The sequence below is a fragment of the Artemia franciscana genome, unplaced genomic scaffold (genome assembly GCF_032884065.1).
Source record: "Artemia franciscana unplaced genomic scaffold, ASM3288406v1 PGA_scaffold_136, whole genome shotgun sequence".
Taxonomy (NCBI): Eukaryota; Metazoa; Arthropoda; class Branchiopoda; order Anostraca; family Artemiidae; genus Artemia; species Artemia franciscana.
In genome coordinates, this window is record NW_027062628.1 from 47,914 (window position 1) to 65,363 (window position 17,450).

General features: G+C 35.6%; 1 protein-coding gene across 3 annotated transcripts in view; it reads left to right on the plus strand.

The window, feature by feature from the left end:
• Nucleotides 1–17,450, plus strand: part of LOC136041311 (uncharacterized) — a 63,996-nt gene extending 46,546 nt beyond the window's left edge. For 2 of the 3 annotated variants that reach the window (XM_065725938.1, XM_065725937.1), the window contains exons 5-7: nucleotides 6,238–6,382; nucleotides 14,519–14,652; nucleotides 17,121–17,450. In XM_065725938.1, coding sequence (XP_065582010.1) covers nucleotides 6,238–6,382; nucleotides 14,519–14,652; nucleotides 17,121–17,159 — 318 coding nt within the window. In that variant the 3' untranslated portion in view covers nucleotides 17,160–17,450. The remainder of the gene's footprint in view (nucleotides 1–6,237; nucleotides 6,383–14,518; nucleotides 14,653–17,120) is intronic. The other variant, XM_065725939.1, reaches the window with a different exon arrangement.

The window sequence follows — 17,450 nt, forward strand, 5'->3', positions numbered from 1 at the left end:
CAAAGCTCTTATTTTGAATCTCCAACAGATCTGGAGACATTGGAGGGAGTTTAGGTAGGGGAACCTAAATCTTGGAAAACGCTTAGAGTGGAGGGATCGGGATGAAACTTGGTGGGAAAAACAATCAGAAGTCCTAGATACAGGATTGAAATAACCGGAAAGGATCCGCTCTATTTAGGGCAGTGGGGGGCGGTTAATTCTGGAAAATTAGAAAAACATGACGTATTTTTAACTTACGAAGTAGTGACTGGATCTTCATGAAACTTCACATTTAAAATGACCACCTTACTCAGATCTCTTATTTTAAATCCCAACTGGATTCAATGTCATTACGGGGGGCAGTTGGGGGAGGGGGGTGAGACTGGAAATCTTAGAAAATACTTACAGCGGAGAGGTCAGGATGAAACTGGGTGAGAAGAATAAAAATAAGTCCAAGATAGGGAACTGACGTAACCGGACCGGATGTGCGGTCTTTCATGGAGTTGGGGGGGGGAATAATTCAGAAACATTTTAAAAATGAGGTATTTCTAACTTACGAACGGGTGATCAGATCTTAAAAAATTCTATATTTAGAAGAATATTGTGCCTCAGGGCTCTTATTTTAAATTCCGATCAGATCCCCCGACATTTGGGGGGGGGGGTTGGAGGACCAAAACTGGAATTCTTAGAAAACGTGAACATTTGGGTATCTTTATCTTACGAATAGGTGATTGGATCTTAAGGAAGCTTGATATATAGAAGGATCTTATGTCTCAGATGCTCCACTTTTGACTAGAATTGGATCCGGGGACGCAGGGAGTTGGGGGAAAGAGAAATCTTGTAAAATGCTTAGAGTGGAGTGATTGGGATGAAACTTGATGTGAAGAATAAGCACAAATTCTAGATACGTGATTGACATAGTTGGATCTTAATGAAATTTGATATTTAGAAGAAAGTCATGTCTCAGAGCTCTTATTTCAAATCCCGACCAGATCTGTTGACATTGGGGGAGTTGGAGGGGGAAATCGGAAATCTTGGAAAACGCTTAGAGTGTAAAAATTGGGATGAAGCTTGGTAGGTAGAATAAGCAAATGTCGTAGATACATGATTGACATAATCGTACTGGATTTGCTCTCTTTGGGGGAGTTAGGGGTGGGGTTCAGTGCTTTGGCGAGTTTGGTACTTCTGGACGTGATAGGACGATGACAATTTGTAGGCGTGTGAGGGAGCTGTGCAAATTGACTTGATAAAATCGTTTTCCCTGATACGACCATTTGGGGGGCTGAAGGAAGAGGAAAAATTAGAAAAAGTGAGTACCTTGTGACTCAGAGCTCTTATTTTAAATCCCGACCGGTATAAAGCTTCTGATTTTCCTTTTAAATCAATCTATTGATTCTTAGAATTTTTCTAGAGCTCATACCATATGAGCTCTTGGCTCTTCCGGCCTCGTCACAAGTGCCATATGAGCTCTTAGCTCTTGTTTAATCTAGCTTCTAGATCTAGTGTTTCATGCACCATTTCATTATATTTGTGTAGATCATCACGTATTTTCACAGGCAGATCTTCACCTACATAGGCTACAAGACCCCTTGCTGATGTTGCTGTCGGTTCCGTTTAAGTAAAATGTACCCTGGTATATCTAGAAGAGCAGAGTTATGATCACCAAGCCAAGCTTTCGTTAAAACATGAAAGAAATTAAGAGTAGCTAAATTAACTAAACAATAAAAAGTTGTATTCAGGTCTTGGCAATTCAAATGAAAAATACAAAAATCATGTGATCCACCTTGCTAACACCTAAGATCATTAATATCAAAGTTAAATATAAATTTAGTATCTTCAGGGGGTTCAAAAGCCGGAACAATAAAATCCAGATTTCTATTAATACTTACATTAAAATAATCATAAAAGTTTACCCTCTGATTTTCCAAATCATCTATGCTGTGAGCCCAAGGGGAATAACAAGATCTCTAACCACTATCTAATAAAGCACCAAATGGTCCGTGGTGTCGAATATAGCAAATACCAGTCACGATTATATACACGCTCTCAACTCTCATAATTTGATATAATAAAAAAAAAACGAACAAACAAAACGAATCACCAATCTCCAATAAATTTGAAATAAATCATCAAAAGGATACGCTCACCTAGAAAGCTCCTTTTTTCCCACATGGAGCGAAACATACAATTTGCTTTATAGGGTGTTAATTGATCTACTCTGAGCAGCTAAATTCGCGAACAATCGCCCTTAATTTGCAACTTCTCTCTAATTTACGATTATCTTGACATTATTAACTGATTTTCTCATCTTATTCCCCTCCTCATAAACACCTGGCAGTACATAATAGCTAGGTTAGGATGCAAGCCAGGCCCTCTGTTCTAATGCTTTCAGGTAATCAATAACAGTCTCAAAGTGAAATGTCTAAAGTCTTGATAAAACCAGTTAGACAAGTTTTACACTAATCCGATTTACACTTTTTCGATGCGTATTGTTGTATCCAAGAAAAACTTTCAATAAGTCCAAAAGAGATGTTATCGCGCTGAAGTTTGAATCGTCACTGAAGGACAGGACGGGACCCAGGGTGGGAGTTTTATTTTCCGTGAGGTCTCTGAGATCCTTGAAGAGGCTACCCATGTCGGTCTTTCTTGCAGCTAGTTCGATATCATCGACCTTCCTTGAACAAACTGGGTTCTACCCTGATGGAAAAATCTGTTCTGCTACCCATTTTGCCTTCGATATGTGGTTGTGTCCCCAAGAAGCCTTGCTTTCCGTCTCTGCTCTATGACTTGTAGTGTTTCATCAGTTAGCCACGATTTCTTTGGGTAACTCCTCTTGCCAAGCACTAGTTGTGCTGCTTCACTGGTCTGAAACTTAAAACGCTTCCTGAGATCTTCGCTGCTATTAAGTGAGCAAAGGGGCTCGAAGCGATTTGATATCACAACACTGTACTTCTGATGATTATCTGGCTTCTTTAGTTTCTCAATATCTGCAGTGACGGGTTTTCTTTCTGATGGTTGCGCATGGAGATGAAGCCAGAAATTGGCGCACACAAGCCAATGGTGTGCGTTTCCGAGCTCTACTGATCTGTAAGCTTTGTAGCTTACAGATGATCTCTCCGCGCTTGGATCTCCTTACAATGATCTCCAGCGCTTGGAAATAATGACGCAGTCAATCATCTTGTTTGTGCAACCGTCGTTACTATGCCGTGTATTGATGAATGGTTTTAAGTTGGAAGTAGGTGTTTGCGATGCAAAGGTCGTAAGATCACCACAGTTCAAGTAAGCGAAGTCCATTGTCGTTAAGTGGGTCAGGGGATAAAAGACCAACTGCGCCGCGCCATACATCCATATCGTTGTATACTGTCGCATAGAAGTCGCCAAAGAGAACAGTTATATCATTGGGGGGGGGGAATATTTTCGCAAGGCAACTGGACAAAGCAGTGGAGAAATCCTGCTTAGTCACATTATCAGAATCGTTGGTCGGGGCATAGCATGCGATGACATTCATCTTGCTATGCTTGTGTCCAAAGTGGGCTTTCATTAATCTGTCAGATATAGCTTCGTGTAAAAGTGATGCCTTTCTTGTAAGGCTACTTAGCACAAGGCAGACGCCATTCCTTCTCGTGCTTCTTTCAGACTAGAGCAATGAGTCACTGTTACCTATTCGCTCTTCTCCGCTCCTGGTAAGATGGGTTTCTGTAAGACCCGCAATCGACACTTTATTCTTGCAAAGTTCTTTGAAGAGCAGGTTCTTTGACGCATGTGCATTCAGAGTCAAGACATATGTGGCCCTCCTGGTCCATAACGTTTAGTCTGTCTTATAACTTTTTCTTCCTGACGTCGTCAGCATTTTCGTTGACGCGTGATGGTTGAAATTTTAAAGGGAATCCGGGTCCGAAGCTATGTTGTTATTTTTCGTAGCACTTAATTTTTGGATGGAGGGTCGCTAGCCCAACCGATCCTAGGCCTGGAATCTGATTAGGGCTAGGTTAAACCTAGGTACTCAGATTCCTGAGGTGGGCTTCACCCACCGCATGAGGTTGCTGCTGTCCTGATTGGAGTGTTTAGTTAGGGGAGAAACCCCATATCTACCATCTATTTAAACAACTGGTGATTTATATAACTTCCAATCCTAAAGCACTTTACCCCCAAAGCCATGGGGATCTGGTGGCTAAGTCGTCCTCGAAGGTATAATTGTCTAACTTCATCAAATATTCTGAACAAGATAGATTTCTAAAATATAGGTGAGATAAATTTGGAGAGAGGGCAACTGAAATAGGGAATGGGAGAGGGACTGAGTACTCTCTAACAACGTTTTAACAGTCTCCTGAACATACTGCGGAAGTTTAAACTCCGCAACAGTTATACTCTTAACAGTTATTGTTATATTTCAGTTACACCATTATGATAAACAAGATGCACATAGTCAGTGTTGTGCCAAGTACTTCTTTTTTTTTTACTTAAGTACAAGTACCAAGTACTCAGATAAATTTTTACTTAAGTACTTCTCTAAAAATATGCTTAAGTAATAAGTACTTTTGAAAAAGTACTTCAGTACTTAAGTACTCAAGTACTCAAGTATTTCAATTTTACTTGAATTTTACTTTAATTAAGATATAAAAAGAAAAAAATTACAAAGAACATTCATTACAGCTTCATCATAACTTTCAATTTCTTTCTTGTTCCTTTCAACAGCAGAAGCTTTTCATACATAGCAATTCCGAGCATATTTTTTTGGAATAAAAATTCCATCACCTACCGAAAAAAGTTGTTGTGCAGGTGCAGACGAAGCAATGATACAGCTGTACTTCCTGAAAACTTTCATTACCCTTGGGTACACTTTGAGCGCAAAGAGTTCCTTTCGCCTTTCATTCAAATATGAAAAAACCTTCACAAAATTGGTTTCACGGCCACAGTTGCCAGAATTATCATGAAGCTACCTGAATCAGCCTCGTAAGTACTTCTGAATTCTTCAACCTTTTTTGCTTCGTCTACCAAGAGTTCAACTGCTACATCCTTCTGGTTATCAGGAAGCCATTTCAATTTAAAGAATTGAAGCCAATTGGAAGCCATTCATCCACTAATATATAGGCAGTTCAATTCGTTGTATCGCCCTGCATCATGCTGGTATAGTTTTTCTCATCAAGAAAGTACTTGATTGCTTAAGTATCCTTAAGTACTTAAATTTTTTACTTAAGTATAAGTATTAAGCACTTTAGAAATTTTTTACTTAAGTAGAGTACAAATACTCAGATTCTTTACTTCAGTAATTACTTAAGTACTTTTATTAAGTATTTCCCGACACTGCATATAGTATATTTCGACTTAGTTTAACATGCCCCTAACATTCCCTTGAGGTTTACCTTAGTACTCTTAGCCTTTTGGACCACACGTACAATAAAAAACCTGATATTTCTTAATGATATATCTTGTAGGTGAAGAAGAGGAAATTACCTAATTTACCGTTGTTACCCCGGGGCTATGGGGGGTGGTATCGTATCCCCAGAAGTATAGTTACTTGGCCTTCAACTATTTTAAGCAATATCACTCTTCAAAATGTTGATCAGTGATGCGGAGAGGGAGCATCTAGAAAGGACAAGGGGGGGGAGTGGTTGCCCTCCGATAGGTCTTCAATATCCCCTGAAATTTTCAAGAATTGCACTCTATTGTTTCTTAGATATTAATGATACGTCCTACTGACAATCATCGCGATCAAAGTGTGTTTTATGGTGTTCAACATACACCTCGAAAGCTATGGGGGGCTATGTCATCCTCCATAGAGATAGTTATTTGATCTTTAGCATGTTTTAGTCAACATGTCTGTTTTGAATTCTGATCAAAAATTTAAATAGATAAAAAAAAGTATAAGAGAGACTGGTGGCCCTCCAACTCTTTTTCAACATTCCTCCCAACATGTCCTGAAAGTTTCAGGTCAGTAGCTTCATCTGCTCTGAAAATATTGCAGATTCTTCTTTTTGATAAACTGGATGCACAAAGTGCCTTTTGACTCAGCATAACATATTTTAGACAACACAAAAGAATTTGATCTTCCTCCATTCTTATTTTCATTTGACTGTTTCTCTATCTCTCACTCTCCCTCCCTCTCGCTTTTTGATTTCTCTCGCTGTTTCTCTCTTTTCTCTCTCTCTCTCTCTCTCTCTCTCTCTCTCTCTCTCTCTCTTTCTCTCTCTTTCTCTCTACTCTCTACCCTCTCTCTTTCTCTTCACTGTTTTTTTTTATCTTACTCTGGAATTTCAGGGATATTCAGGGGAACTGCCGACTTACGATAACGAACGTCGTATTGCAAATTTACATCGTGGAAATTTGTATTATTATCATGTTTCCATCATCTATTCTATAATCCATATGGCTTGGATGAAGGCATCAGTATGGCCAATTCCAGGTAAGTGTGTTTTTTGTTTTTTTTTTGCAGAAAAGTTTATTTGGCTAATCTAATTAAAAAAATCAAAAATCTAACCCCTCTTCCAAAAAACGTCAAATGGGAAAACTTAGCCAACAATGGTTGCTCTTTGTTTACTCCTTGCTTAAATTTTACCGCTACAAGCTATTTGAATGAAAACTCTCTTAAATGTAAAGAATGGAAGAAGTGTTTACACTCGCATGGGCCAGAAAAAATAAAGCCCAAAACATAAGTAGATTGGTAGAAAAAACGGTTACAAAAATAAAGTGAAAATAAATAATTTATGCATAAATTGTTTGAAGAATTTAGGTAAGAAATTAGACTTTCCGAGGGTTACCTGAGGCTTTTCTCAAATAAATGGCTTTAGATGTAAGACCGGTAAAAAAATTGAAAGAAATGAAATTAGTTGAACATTGGCTAACTAAGCCAAATGCGATCAGACCAAAATAATTTTCTAAGGCTTCCGGCTATAAAGGTGGAATTTACTTAAAACACTTCACATTTGAAATCTAAAGGAGAAATAGTCTTCCCTTTAGCATTCTGGAGATGTCTCGTTAGATCTAACCCGCTTCAAACGATTTTTAAGCGGATTATTTACGTCCATGTGATAGTGGCCACCTTTTCGTTTTACTCCACGATTCGTCTAGACAGTGGTATAAAGGGCGACACTGGCTAGCTGATTACGCTTTCCACTCTTGCTCGATTTTAAGAGACTAAAGAGTTTTTCTGCTTCGACTATTGAAAACGGCCAACAGAAGAAAAGTTTGACTACTTTCAAAACTTTTTCGAACTTCTTCCGTCCAGCAAGAGTTTTTACAATTGCGACATATTTCCAAAACAAAACTTTCAAAATCCATGTCATCTCGAGGGTAAACTAAAGCCAACTATCAGGACTCCCTTTCAATGGTTGCTTTGTTCCTTTCTAAGCTCAAACGATGTGAAAAAAGGTTGCAGGATTCTAGCTTTTCCTAAAAGAGCGAAAGACGGATTCACAAGCTCAACAGACTCGTATTGTGTTGAATTGTACTGAATTTGTGCTGCTGCCACTTGGTTGCAGTCTCTGATCATACTCTTGATTTTTTCGCTGCTTTTGGCAAATTGGGGATCAGACATCAAATCTGAAAGGCGGCTTTTGGCGTTTAAACCAAGATAGACCTGTTCGAGCCTAAGATAATTGTCTTTGTTGACCGTGAACACGCGCCTCCTTGATGTTTTCTTAGGTTACTAAGATAAAAAGCAGGCAGGAAATTCATGCAGAATGTCTTCACTTCAGATTTTACTCAATTTTCCGACAAAAATTGGCGCTCCATCAGCTTACAATGTCCATCAGCATCCGCTGATGGAGATTCCTTAACGTCTATAAGACATGGTTATTACCATGCTATGAGTCTTAGACTGCTTTTTTTCGCCTAGCGATTCGTTTTTTGTTTTTGCTTTTAGTTTTAGTTAATCATTTCTTCAAACTTTCTGTTAAAGCTTCTCATTTAGAACATTAAAATAGTCTTTTACATGCACTGCATATACATTCTAAAATATATAAATACTAGAGTCTAAAATGAATAGAACTTAAGTATAAAAGTCTAAAACTTGTACATTTTATTATGGTGTATATTCAAAAGTAACATATCCATATCTATTGCTCAAAGATAGTAAAAGCCTAAAATTAATAGTGAACAGTGTGGGCAAGTTTTTTGCTTAAGTTTTTGGTAACACGTTACTGATTGATAAACTGTATCGTCATCTTTCTGCTATCCAAAAAAGAACTAAAAAAGAAGACATTCGTACTGCCATAGAAATGTCAGCATTATTTGATCTACATTTAGGAGTTTCACGCTATGTAAAAATAATTTCATAATAGACAATTAAATCTTAATTAAAATAAAAAGGCCTACGTCACATAAAATCTCTAACGAACATAAAGACGAATAGATGAGAAACAAAGCGCATGGTTTTGAGTGTAATAGATTTGTGAATAAATGTAGTAAACTTGTGATTATTTGGTTGTGAGTGTAATAAATGTTGTGAGTGTAGGAAAATGTTAACAACAAGATTAATGAGCAGTAGAAGGAAGTTGAATATGATGAGCGGTCCAAAAGTCCGTGAAATTGAGCGATGGTTGAGGGCCGCTTTCGGTCTGGAAATATAAGAAATAGACCAGTCTTTATCAAAATTTAGAACATAAAGATTTTTTCTTTTTTTTTTTGTCAGTATAGCGTTACAAGAGTGTACGAAAATATTCAAAACATTGTAATGAAGATTAAAAGAAAGTAGAATAAGATATGTGGCTCAAAAGTCCCGGATATAGGAGAGTCTAAGCAGGTTTTGATATGTCAAAGAAAGACTTGATTGAGTTGATCGAGTATAATAAAATAAATATTTTATTCATCAATATAGTGTTTCAGGTTTGTAATATTTAAATTAGAAGAAAAAACTTTAAAAGAAAGAGTTTAACCCTAAAATTGAGAGTAAAACCTAAAAAAAAGTTTAAAATTGAAAATTTAGAACCAGAATTTTAAAAACTAAAAATTTTAAAGCTCAAACTTTGAAAAAATCCCCTGAAATAGAATGAGGAGAAGGCTTGCTATAGGTGTGGAAAGCAAAGGGTTCTGATTTCTAAGAATGCCATTTCGTTTGGGTGCCTCCGATAAGCAACTAAAATGTAAAAAATTAACGTTATCAATATAAAGGAGTTTAACACTAAAACTTCGAAAAAAAAAACACCTTAGTGTAGCAAATTAAAACTAATACTTAAAAACTATACTTTAAAACTAGGACTTTATCCCTAAAATTTTGAATCTCAAACTATAACATTATTTAAAAAAAAACAAGTTTTTTTAAATGAAAGTAAGGAGCAACATTAAAGCTTAAAACGAAAAGAAATTACTCCGTATATGAAAGGGGCTTTCCTCCTCAACGCCTCGCTCTTTACGCTAAAGTTTGACTATTTCTCTTAACTCCATTTTTAAAACATTAAGAAACCTTAGCGTCAAGAGCGGGGCGCTGAGGAGGAGAAGTCCCTTTTATATACGGAGTAATTTCTGTTCGTTTTAAGTTTTAATGTTGCTCCTTACTTTCATTTAAAAAAATAGTTTTTTTTTCAATTTCTGGACGTTTTTGAATTAATGCATGTTTTGATCTTGGCTCTCCGCACATAAATAATTAAAACGAAATTTGCATATTAATAAATTGCAATTAATCGGAAGATTTTGAGTAAAAACGAGCGTGGGAGCAGGCCTAGTTGCCCTCCATTTTTTTAATTATTTAAAAGCAACTAGAACTTTTAATTTTTTACAAACGTTTTCATTGGTAAAAGATATACGTAAATTAAGAATTACTTACGTAACGAACTTCTATATTCATATGTTTTTATTGCGTATATGAGGGGGTTAAACCCTCGTCGATACCTCGCTCTTTACACTAAAGCTTGAATTTTGCCTTATTCCTTAAGAATGACCTCTGAATCACAAAGGCCGTAGAATAAATAGTTGAAATTACTAAAAATACTTCAGCGTAAAGAGTTTGGTATAACGAGGAGGTAAACCCCTCGTATGCGTAATAATTTTTGTTCGTTTTAAGTTTTAATGCTGCTTCTTACTTTCAGTAGAAAAAAAACTTTTCATATTTATTTTTTCATTGTGTTTTGGAATTATTCTGGAAAATCCTGCGCCCCCGTCATTGAAATTCTCTTCCTCCATGAGAAGTTTTTCCATGGAATTATCCTCCAACGTACCCCCCTCAACTCTCACCTAAACCAAAAAAAATCCTCCTAAAAATGTCTGTACACTTCCCAGTAACCATTACTATATGTAAACACAGGTCAAAGTTTGTAACTTGCAGCCCCTCCCACGGGGACTGTGGGGGAGTTAGTCGTCCCTAAAGACATAGTTATTAGGTTTTTTGATTATGGTGAATAAAATGCCTATTTAGTATTTTGATCTGGTAACTTTTGGGGAAAAATGAGCATGGGAGGGGGCCTAGGTGCCCTCCAATTTTTTCGGTCACTTAAAAAGGCCACTAGAATTCTTAATTTTTGTTAGAATGAGCCCTCTTGCGACATTCTAGGACCACTCAGTCGATACGATCATCCCTGGGAAAAAAATAATAAATAAACACGCATCCGTGATATGTCTTCTGGCAAAAAACGTGAAATTCCACATTTTTGTAAATAGGAGCTTGAAACTTCTACAACAAGGTTTTCTAATACGCTGAATCTGGTGGTGTGATTTTCGTCAAGATTGTTTGACTTTTAGGGGTTGTTTCCCCCTACTTTCTAAAACGACGCAAATTTTCTTAGGCTTGTTACTTTTGATGGGTGTAACTGATCTTGATGAAACTTATGTATTTAAAATCAGCATTAAAATGCGATTCTTTTTTATGTAACTATTGTTATCAAAATTCCATTTTTATAGTTTTGGTTACTATTGATCCGGGTTGCTCCTTACCGCAGTTTGTTACCACGAATTGTTTGATAACTAAAAATATTGAAAGTAAAGCTTACATGACTAAAAATCTTATAAATTTTTAAATAAAATTTAAAATAGGGTACGAGAATGTAAAAACAACTTTAGTGAACAGTAAATGAAAGTGAAATAGAATGTGCGGTCAAAAAGTCCCCAAAAGAGAGTGATGGGAGGGGGGGTTCTATAGATCTGGAAACATCAAAGAAAGATCGGGGCTTATTCGAAATATAATAAAAGAAAGTTTTTTCATTATGGCGTTACAAGAGTTTACAAAAATGTAACAAAACAATATTGATCAGCAGTACAAGAAAGTAGAATGGGGTATGCGGTCTAAAAGTCCTGGATGATAGAGTTATTTATTTGATAAAATAAATTTTTTATTTCACTATCATGTTGCAGGAGTGCAAAAAAATGTTCAAAATAATGCCAGAGATCAGTAAAAAAAAAGTAGAATAGAACATGTAGTTTAAAAGTCCCTGAAATAGAGTGATGTTGGGGAGGAGAGTCAATACATGTGTGAAAATGTCATAGAAAGACACGAGTTTCTCAAATATGATAAAAAATAAATATTTTTTGTCGTTGTTTTTAAAAGAGTGTTTGCGGTCCGAAAGTGTTATAACAGAGTGATGGGAGGCCCAATTCCTATGCCCTATAGGTAAGAAAATGCTAAATAAAGAGAGGAATTGTTTTGGGGTCCAAAAGTCCTGTAGGAGGTCCCCTGTTGGTCTGGAAATGTTAAAGAAAAGATGTGTGCTGTTCGAAAGTAGTAAAATAAAACACTTTCTTATTCTTATGGTGTTACGTGAGAAAAAAAATTTTAACTAGAAAAATTAAAGTTTAAAATAAAACTTTGAACCTAATACTTTAAAACTAAACAAAAAATAAACACTTTAACACTACAACTTTGACAGCAAATCCTTAATTCTAAAAGTTTAAAACTGAAACAAAAAAAAAGGTAAAAATTAAGAGCTAAAAAAATTTCAAACCTGATATTGAAAGAGCCCCTGAAATAGAAATAGGGGAAGGCTGAGTGTAGGCGTGGAACATCCAGGGCTCTAAGTTCCCAAAATACCAATCTTCATGCCTCTGATAAAAAAATTAAAATCATGAAATTATAAAAGTTAATCAACATAAGGAGTTTAAACTAAAACTTAAACAAATTTAAAACTAGATGTAAAAATAGGGCTAGTGACTAGTAAACGCATGGATAACATAGGTATGGAAATCGTTGGCAGCGCAACAGCGCTGCCTAAGTAAAGAGAGATGTGGTGTGTCTTAGTCCAGGGTACTTCGTATCCAAGGATTTGTCGTAGAAACTTTGAAAAGGGCTCCTTCGATTCGAAATAGAAAGGGCTAGTGCCTGTTTTAGCAGTCGAAAGGGATTGGAGAACAACTAACTCTCCTCCCTCGCCAACCATTTTCAAACACTTCTAATCAAAACTTTGAGATAGCCATTTATTTCAGCTAATTTGAAATCTCTATAAATTACGTCTTTGTTGGTGGCCCCCCCCCCCACAGCCCTCAACACCAGGATTTTTTATAATAGAAATTTTTAGATAGCAATTTGTTCACAAATAGTTCAAAGATCATATAATAAGGCCTGAGGGGTTGACGAAATTCCCCAGAGACTGGATGTAAGGGTTGATCCCATGGACAAGGGTTGTAAGTTATGCCCCTTGGAATATATGTTTTTTTATGGAACGTTAGTAAAACAGTTCAAAATAGGGATGAAATCTTATATAATTATATATTATAATTACAATAAATATTCGAGTCAAACTCAAAACTAGCAGAAATTAGCTTGAGTTTGGCTGATTACCCCTTCTGCCTTCTCAAGACCAGAACATAATTTGTGCTTTACTGAAAAAGAATTTTTTTTAATTTTACTTTTTTGTTTAATAAATAAAGATTATCAAAAATTTAAGGGGTAAACATCAGTATATGTCAATTAAACTGACTATCCACGGTTGTTTGTTTTTATTTTTTATGGCTCTTGACGTATAGCGATCGCAAATTCTGTCGGTCAATCGGTCTGTGCCGGTTTTGCTTGAACAGACCAGATTAAATCAAAAATAGTTGTTTCTCCTATTTGACCATCTGGGGGGGGGGAGGACGATTAATTTGGAAAAATTAGAAAAAATGGGGTATTGTTAACTTACCAATGGGAGATCGGATCTTAATTAAATTTAATATTTAGAAGGATATCGTGTCTCGGAGTTCTTATGTTAAGTCCCAACCAGATGCGATGACATCGGGGGGAGTTGGAGGAAGGGGAGACTTGACAGCTTTGAAGACGCTTAGAGTAGAGGAATTGGGATGAAACTTGGTGGGAAAAATAAACACAAGTAGTAGATACGTGATTAACATAACAGGAACAGATCTGCTCTATTTGGGGGAGTTAGGGGAGATGGTTAATTTGGAAAAAAATAGATTTATTAAGTTTCGAGCGAGTGATTGGATCTTAATGAAATTTAATATAGAAGGACCTCGAAGCTCAGACCTCTTATTTTAAATCCTGACGGGATCCAGTGTCATTTGTGGGAGTTGGGGGGAGTAATTGGAAATCTTGGAAACACTTAGAGTGGAGAGTTCCGGATGAAACTTGATGGGAAGAATAAGCAAAAGTCCTAGATACGGGATTGACATAACCGGTTTGGCTCCTCTCTCTTTGGAGGATTTGGGGGACCTAATTCGGAAAAATTAGAAAAAATGAGGTATTTTTAACTTACGAACAGTTGATTGGATCTTAAATGAAATTTGATATTTAGAAGGACCTTCTGACTCAGCTCTTATTTTAAATCCCGACCGTATGTGGTGATATTAGGGGGAGTTGAATTGGGAAATTGGAAATCTTGGAAAATGCTTAGAGTGGAGAGATCGGGATATAAATTAGTGGAATGAATAAACACTAGTCCTAGATACGTTTGACATAACTGGACTGAATCTTTTCACTTTTAGGGAGTTGGGGGGATGTTCATTTGGAAAAATTAGAAAAATTGAGGCATTTTTAACTGTCGAACCGGTGACCTGATCTTAATGAAATTCAATATTTGGAAGGAATTCATGTCTCAGAACTCATATTATAAATCCTGATCAGATCTAGTTACATTGCGAGAAGTTGGAGGGGGAAACCAAAATCTTGGAAAACACTTAGTGTTGAGAGATCGGGATGAAACTAGGTGGATAGAATAAAAAAATTTCGTAGATGTGTGATTGACGTAAACCGGGCTGGATCCGATCTCTTTGGAGTTTGAGGGGAGGATTCAATGCTTTGGTGAGTACGATGCTTCTGGACGTGCTACTGAAGACGTGGAGGGCTGAAGGGAGAGGAAAAATGACTTATTTATAACTTACAATTGAGTAATTGGATCTTAATGACTTTTCAATTTTAGAAGGACTTCTTGTCTCAGAGTTCTTATTTCAAACCCTGACCGGTATTAAGCCTCTGATTTTCCTTTTAAATCAATCTATTGATTCTTAAAATTTTGATAGAGTTCATGCCATATGAGCTCTTAGCTCTTGTTTTTCAAATGTTCTTAATAATTTTTCTAAATAAAGTAGCCCGGGAAAAGATAAACCTGAGGTACTGTGTAAGTCATCTCTAGTGCATTCATTCAAGTAAAGATTTGAATTGAAAATAAATATAATTATTTTTAAGACGTTAGGAATCATCGCTTTACACCTACATTTTGGAAACTGTTTACACTTATGGATGGTGCCGTTATCTTGAAGCGCTACTGGGTGATATCAAATGGATCCTTGTTTGGTAATTCAAATTTGGACTTTTTGTGGGTATGTTATTTTATATTTCCTTACATATCATATACAACTCCGTCGCTAAGTCTCATGTCTCTCCTTCCCTATATATCCTAAAAAATGTTTCAAAGGTTCTGTCAAATCTCATGTCAAATCAAATGTCTCTGTCAAATCATGGCTGGTCAGTATGGCTTTAGATCTTTTGAATAATTTTGATTTATGTAAAATAATCAATCGGGCTCCCTTAACTAAATGGGAGAAAATTTTATTCTAAAAAGATATATTTACCTTTCCTGCTAGTGAAGAGATAATTGAAGGAAGGTTAATTTTCTCTACATAGGTGATCATTTAACTAGGGTCAGCAAACATTGAACCTATAAGCCACCTGACAACTCTACAATGGTTGTTGGGCCACCAATCACAAGTATGTTGAACCAAGATGCCGTTTGAAGTCGGGCTTAGAAAATTGGTAGGTTAACGAAAAAGGATTTTTCTTCTTCTTCTTTTGCAAAAATAGGAAGAAAATAATTCAATAGCTATTTGATAACTCGAGTCCATAGCTTACAGAGGTAAAATTATTTAGAAAATGATTACGAACTGAGAACCTTCGATATTCCAAGGAAATGTTTTTTTTTTGCATATTGAGTTTGTATTGCGTTTACAAAATCTTCCTACTTTTGTTCTAATCTTTAATGTCACAAAAAAAAACTTTGTTTTCCATTTTTAGTGGAATCCTCTTTTTATTCCAACTCTTGTTCTAAAATTTATAATCACAGGGAAAAGCTTTGTTTTCTACTTTTTTGTGTACATTGATTTTTTCTCTCTTCAAAATTATCCAACTTCCATTCTAATCTTTGATATCGCAAAGAAATGCTTTGTTTTACCTTTCTGATTTAATTCTTGATGTTGCAGGGAAATGCCTTTTTAATCCTTTCATGTATACTGAGTTTTTACCTCTGAACAAGATCTTCAAAATTTTGCTCGAATCTTTGATAACACAGGGGAATGCTTTATTTTCAACTTTTTTCTTGTATTCTGGTTTAATGCCTTTTTCGGAATTTTCGAACTTATGTTCTGATCTTTGATATCATAAAGAATGAATTTCTTTTCCGTCTTGTTGTGTGTACAGAGTTTGTGCCTGTTTTCAAAATCTTCCACCTTTTATTCTAATTAACTAAAAAAATTCCTCAAAATTAGTTTCTTTTTCAAGAAAATTTAAGAGCTCCATTAAGCTAAGAATGAGCAGAAATAAAGTCAAATAATCTTCCAAGCTTGAAAATACTACAAATCACTCAATAAATAAATGAAACTATAAACGAAGATAAATTAAAATAAATAGCCGAGTCACACTTAAAACGAGCAAAAATAAACACGAGTTGGGCTGATAACCCCCATGCCTTTTCAAGACTAAAACATAATTTGCGCTTTACTGAATAAATGACCGAAAATTGTAATTTTTATTGACATTTTTGTTTTCAGTAAAACGCATCTAATTATGTTCTGTTTTTTATAAGGTCTGGGGCTAATCAGCCCTGCTCATGTCAATTTTTATTCCTTTTGAGTATAAATCGGCTTTTTATTGTAATATGTGTTGGTTTTGAATGTCATTTATTTATTAGTTATGATTTGTGGTAGTTTTTTAAGGTTGGAACATTATTAGAAAAAATTTCTGCTTATTCTTGGCTTAATGGAGCCAAAAAATTGGAAAAATTGTTTTTTGAAAAAAGCTTTTCAAATTAATTTTTGTTCGTTTTATATTGACATAGTCTTTTTTATGGAGAAAATAGTATTTCATCGCTTCAGTTTTTTTCTGTAAGAATCCATACTTAGGGTTGCTGTTTGTATGTTGGAGACACTTTTTCAACAATTTTTAATCCTGACACAAACAGTAGTTTTAAATTTTATTTACTTGGAAAATAATTCTATCTATGCTCTTTGCCAACTAGTATGCACTTTCCGTCTTTTCAGTTATTTTAATTGTAAGAGCAGAAGTAGTAATAGTAGTATTTCCAAAAGTTTCAACTTAATATCCCCAGTCGCTCTCGATGTATTGCGCATGTGTCCTATTGGCAACCATAAACACAATCCCTTTTGATTTGCTTTAAAGCAACATTTAGTTGTAAAGCATAATGGATCAAATGGATAATTGTGGGAGGTTGACATGCCTAATATCCCTAAGGACATAGTTTCTACTATGCTGAACAAATTGGCAGTCTCAAAATTTTTACTGTATTTAGGTGTAAAATAAATGGACTTGAGAGATGGACTTATTGCCCTCCAATTTATTTTTACGCTAAAAATAGCACCAGAACTTTTAATTTTGAATCACATTACAGCCTTTAAAAAGTTCAATGATATTTCTAGCTATAATAGAGTGGTGCTGTGATTGACATTGCTTATATGCCCTTTTGCATATAGAACTTTTGTCGCTTGTTCAGTAAAGAGCTGTCTAATTTAATTACTTTTGTATAAGATACCTGATATTTTGATTTGATCTTTTCTAGACGATCTACTACATATTTCGAAGATGTTACGATATTTGAATTTTGCTTGAATTTAACCCCACCCCCTACGAGAAGCTTGTGCCTTCTGAATGTCATTTTTGCTTGTGTGTCTTAAATTGAATAAATTCCTTTGATATACTTCGTGTTATAGTCATATTTTTATTGCCACAATCCGTGATAATAGTGAAATTACATTGCAATACGTGATCGAGCATACAAACACCACACATCTAACAAGAATGAAAAAAAAAAAACACTAGTTGAAAAATCAATTAATTTGAGCCCCATTCTCACATGTGCTTAGTTAGACACCAATGTCTAGACATAGCT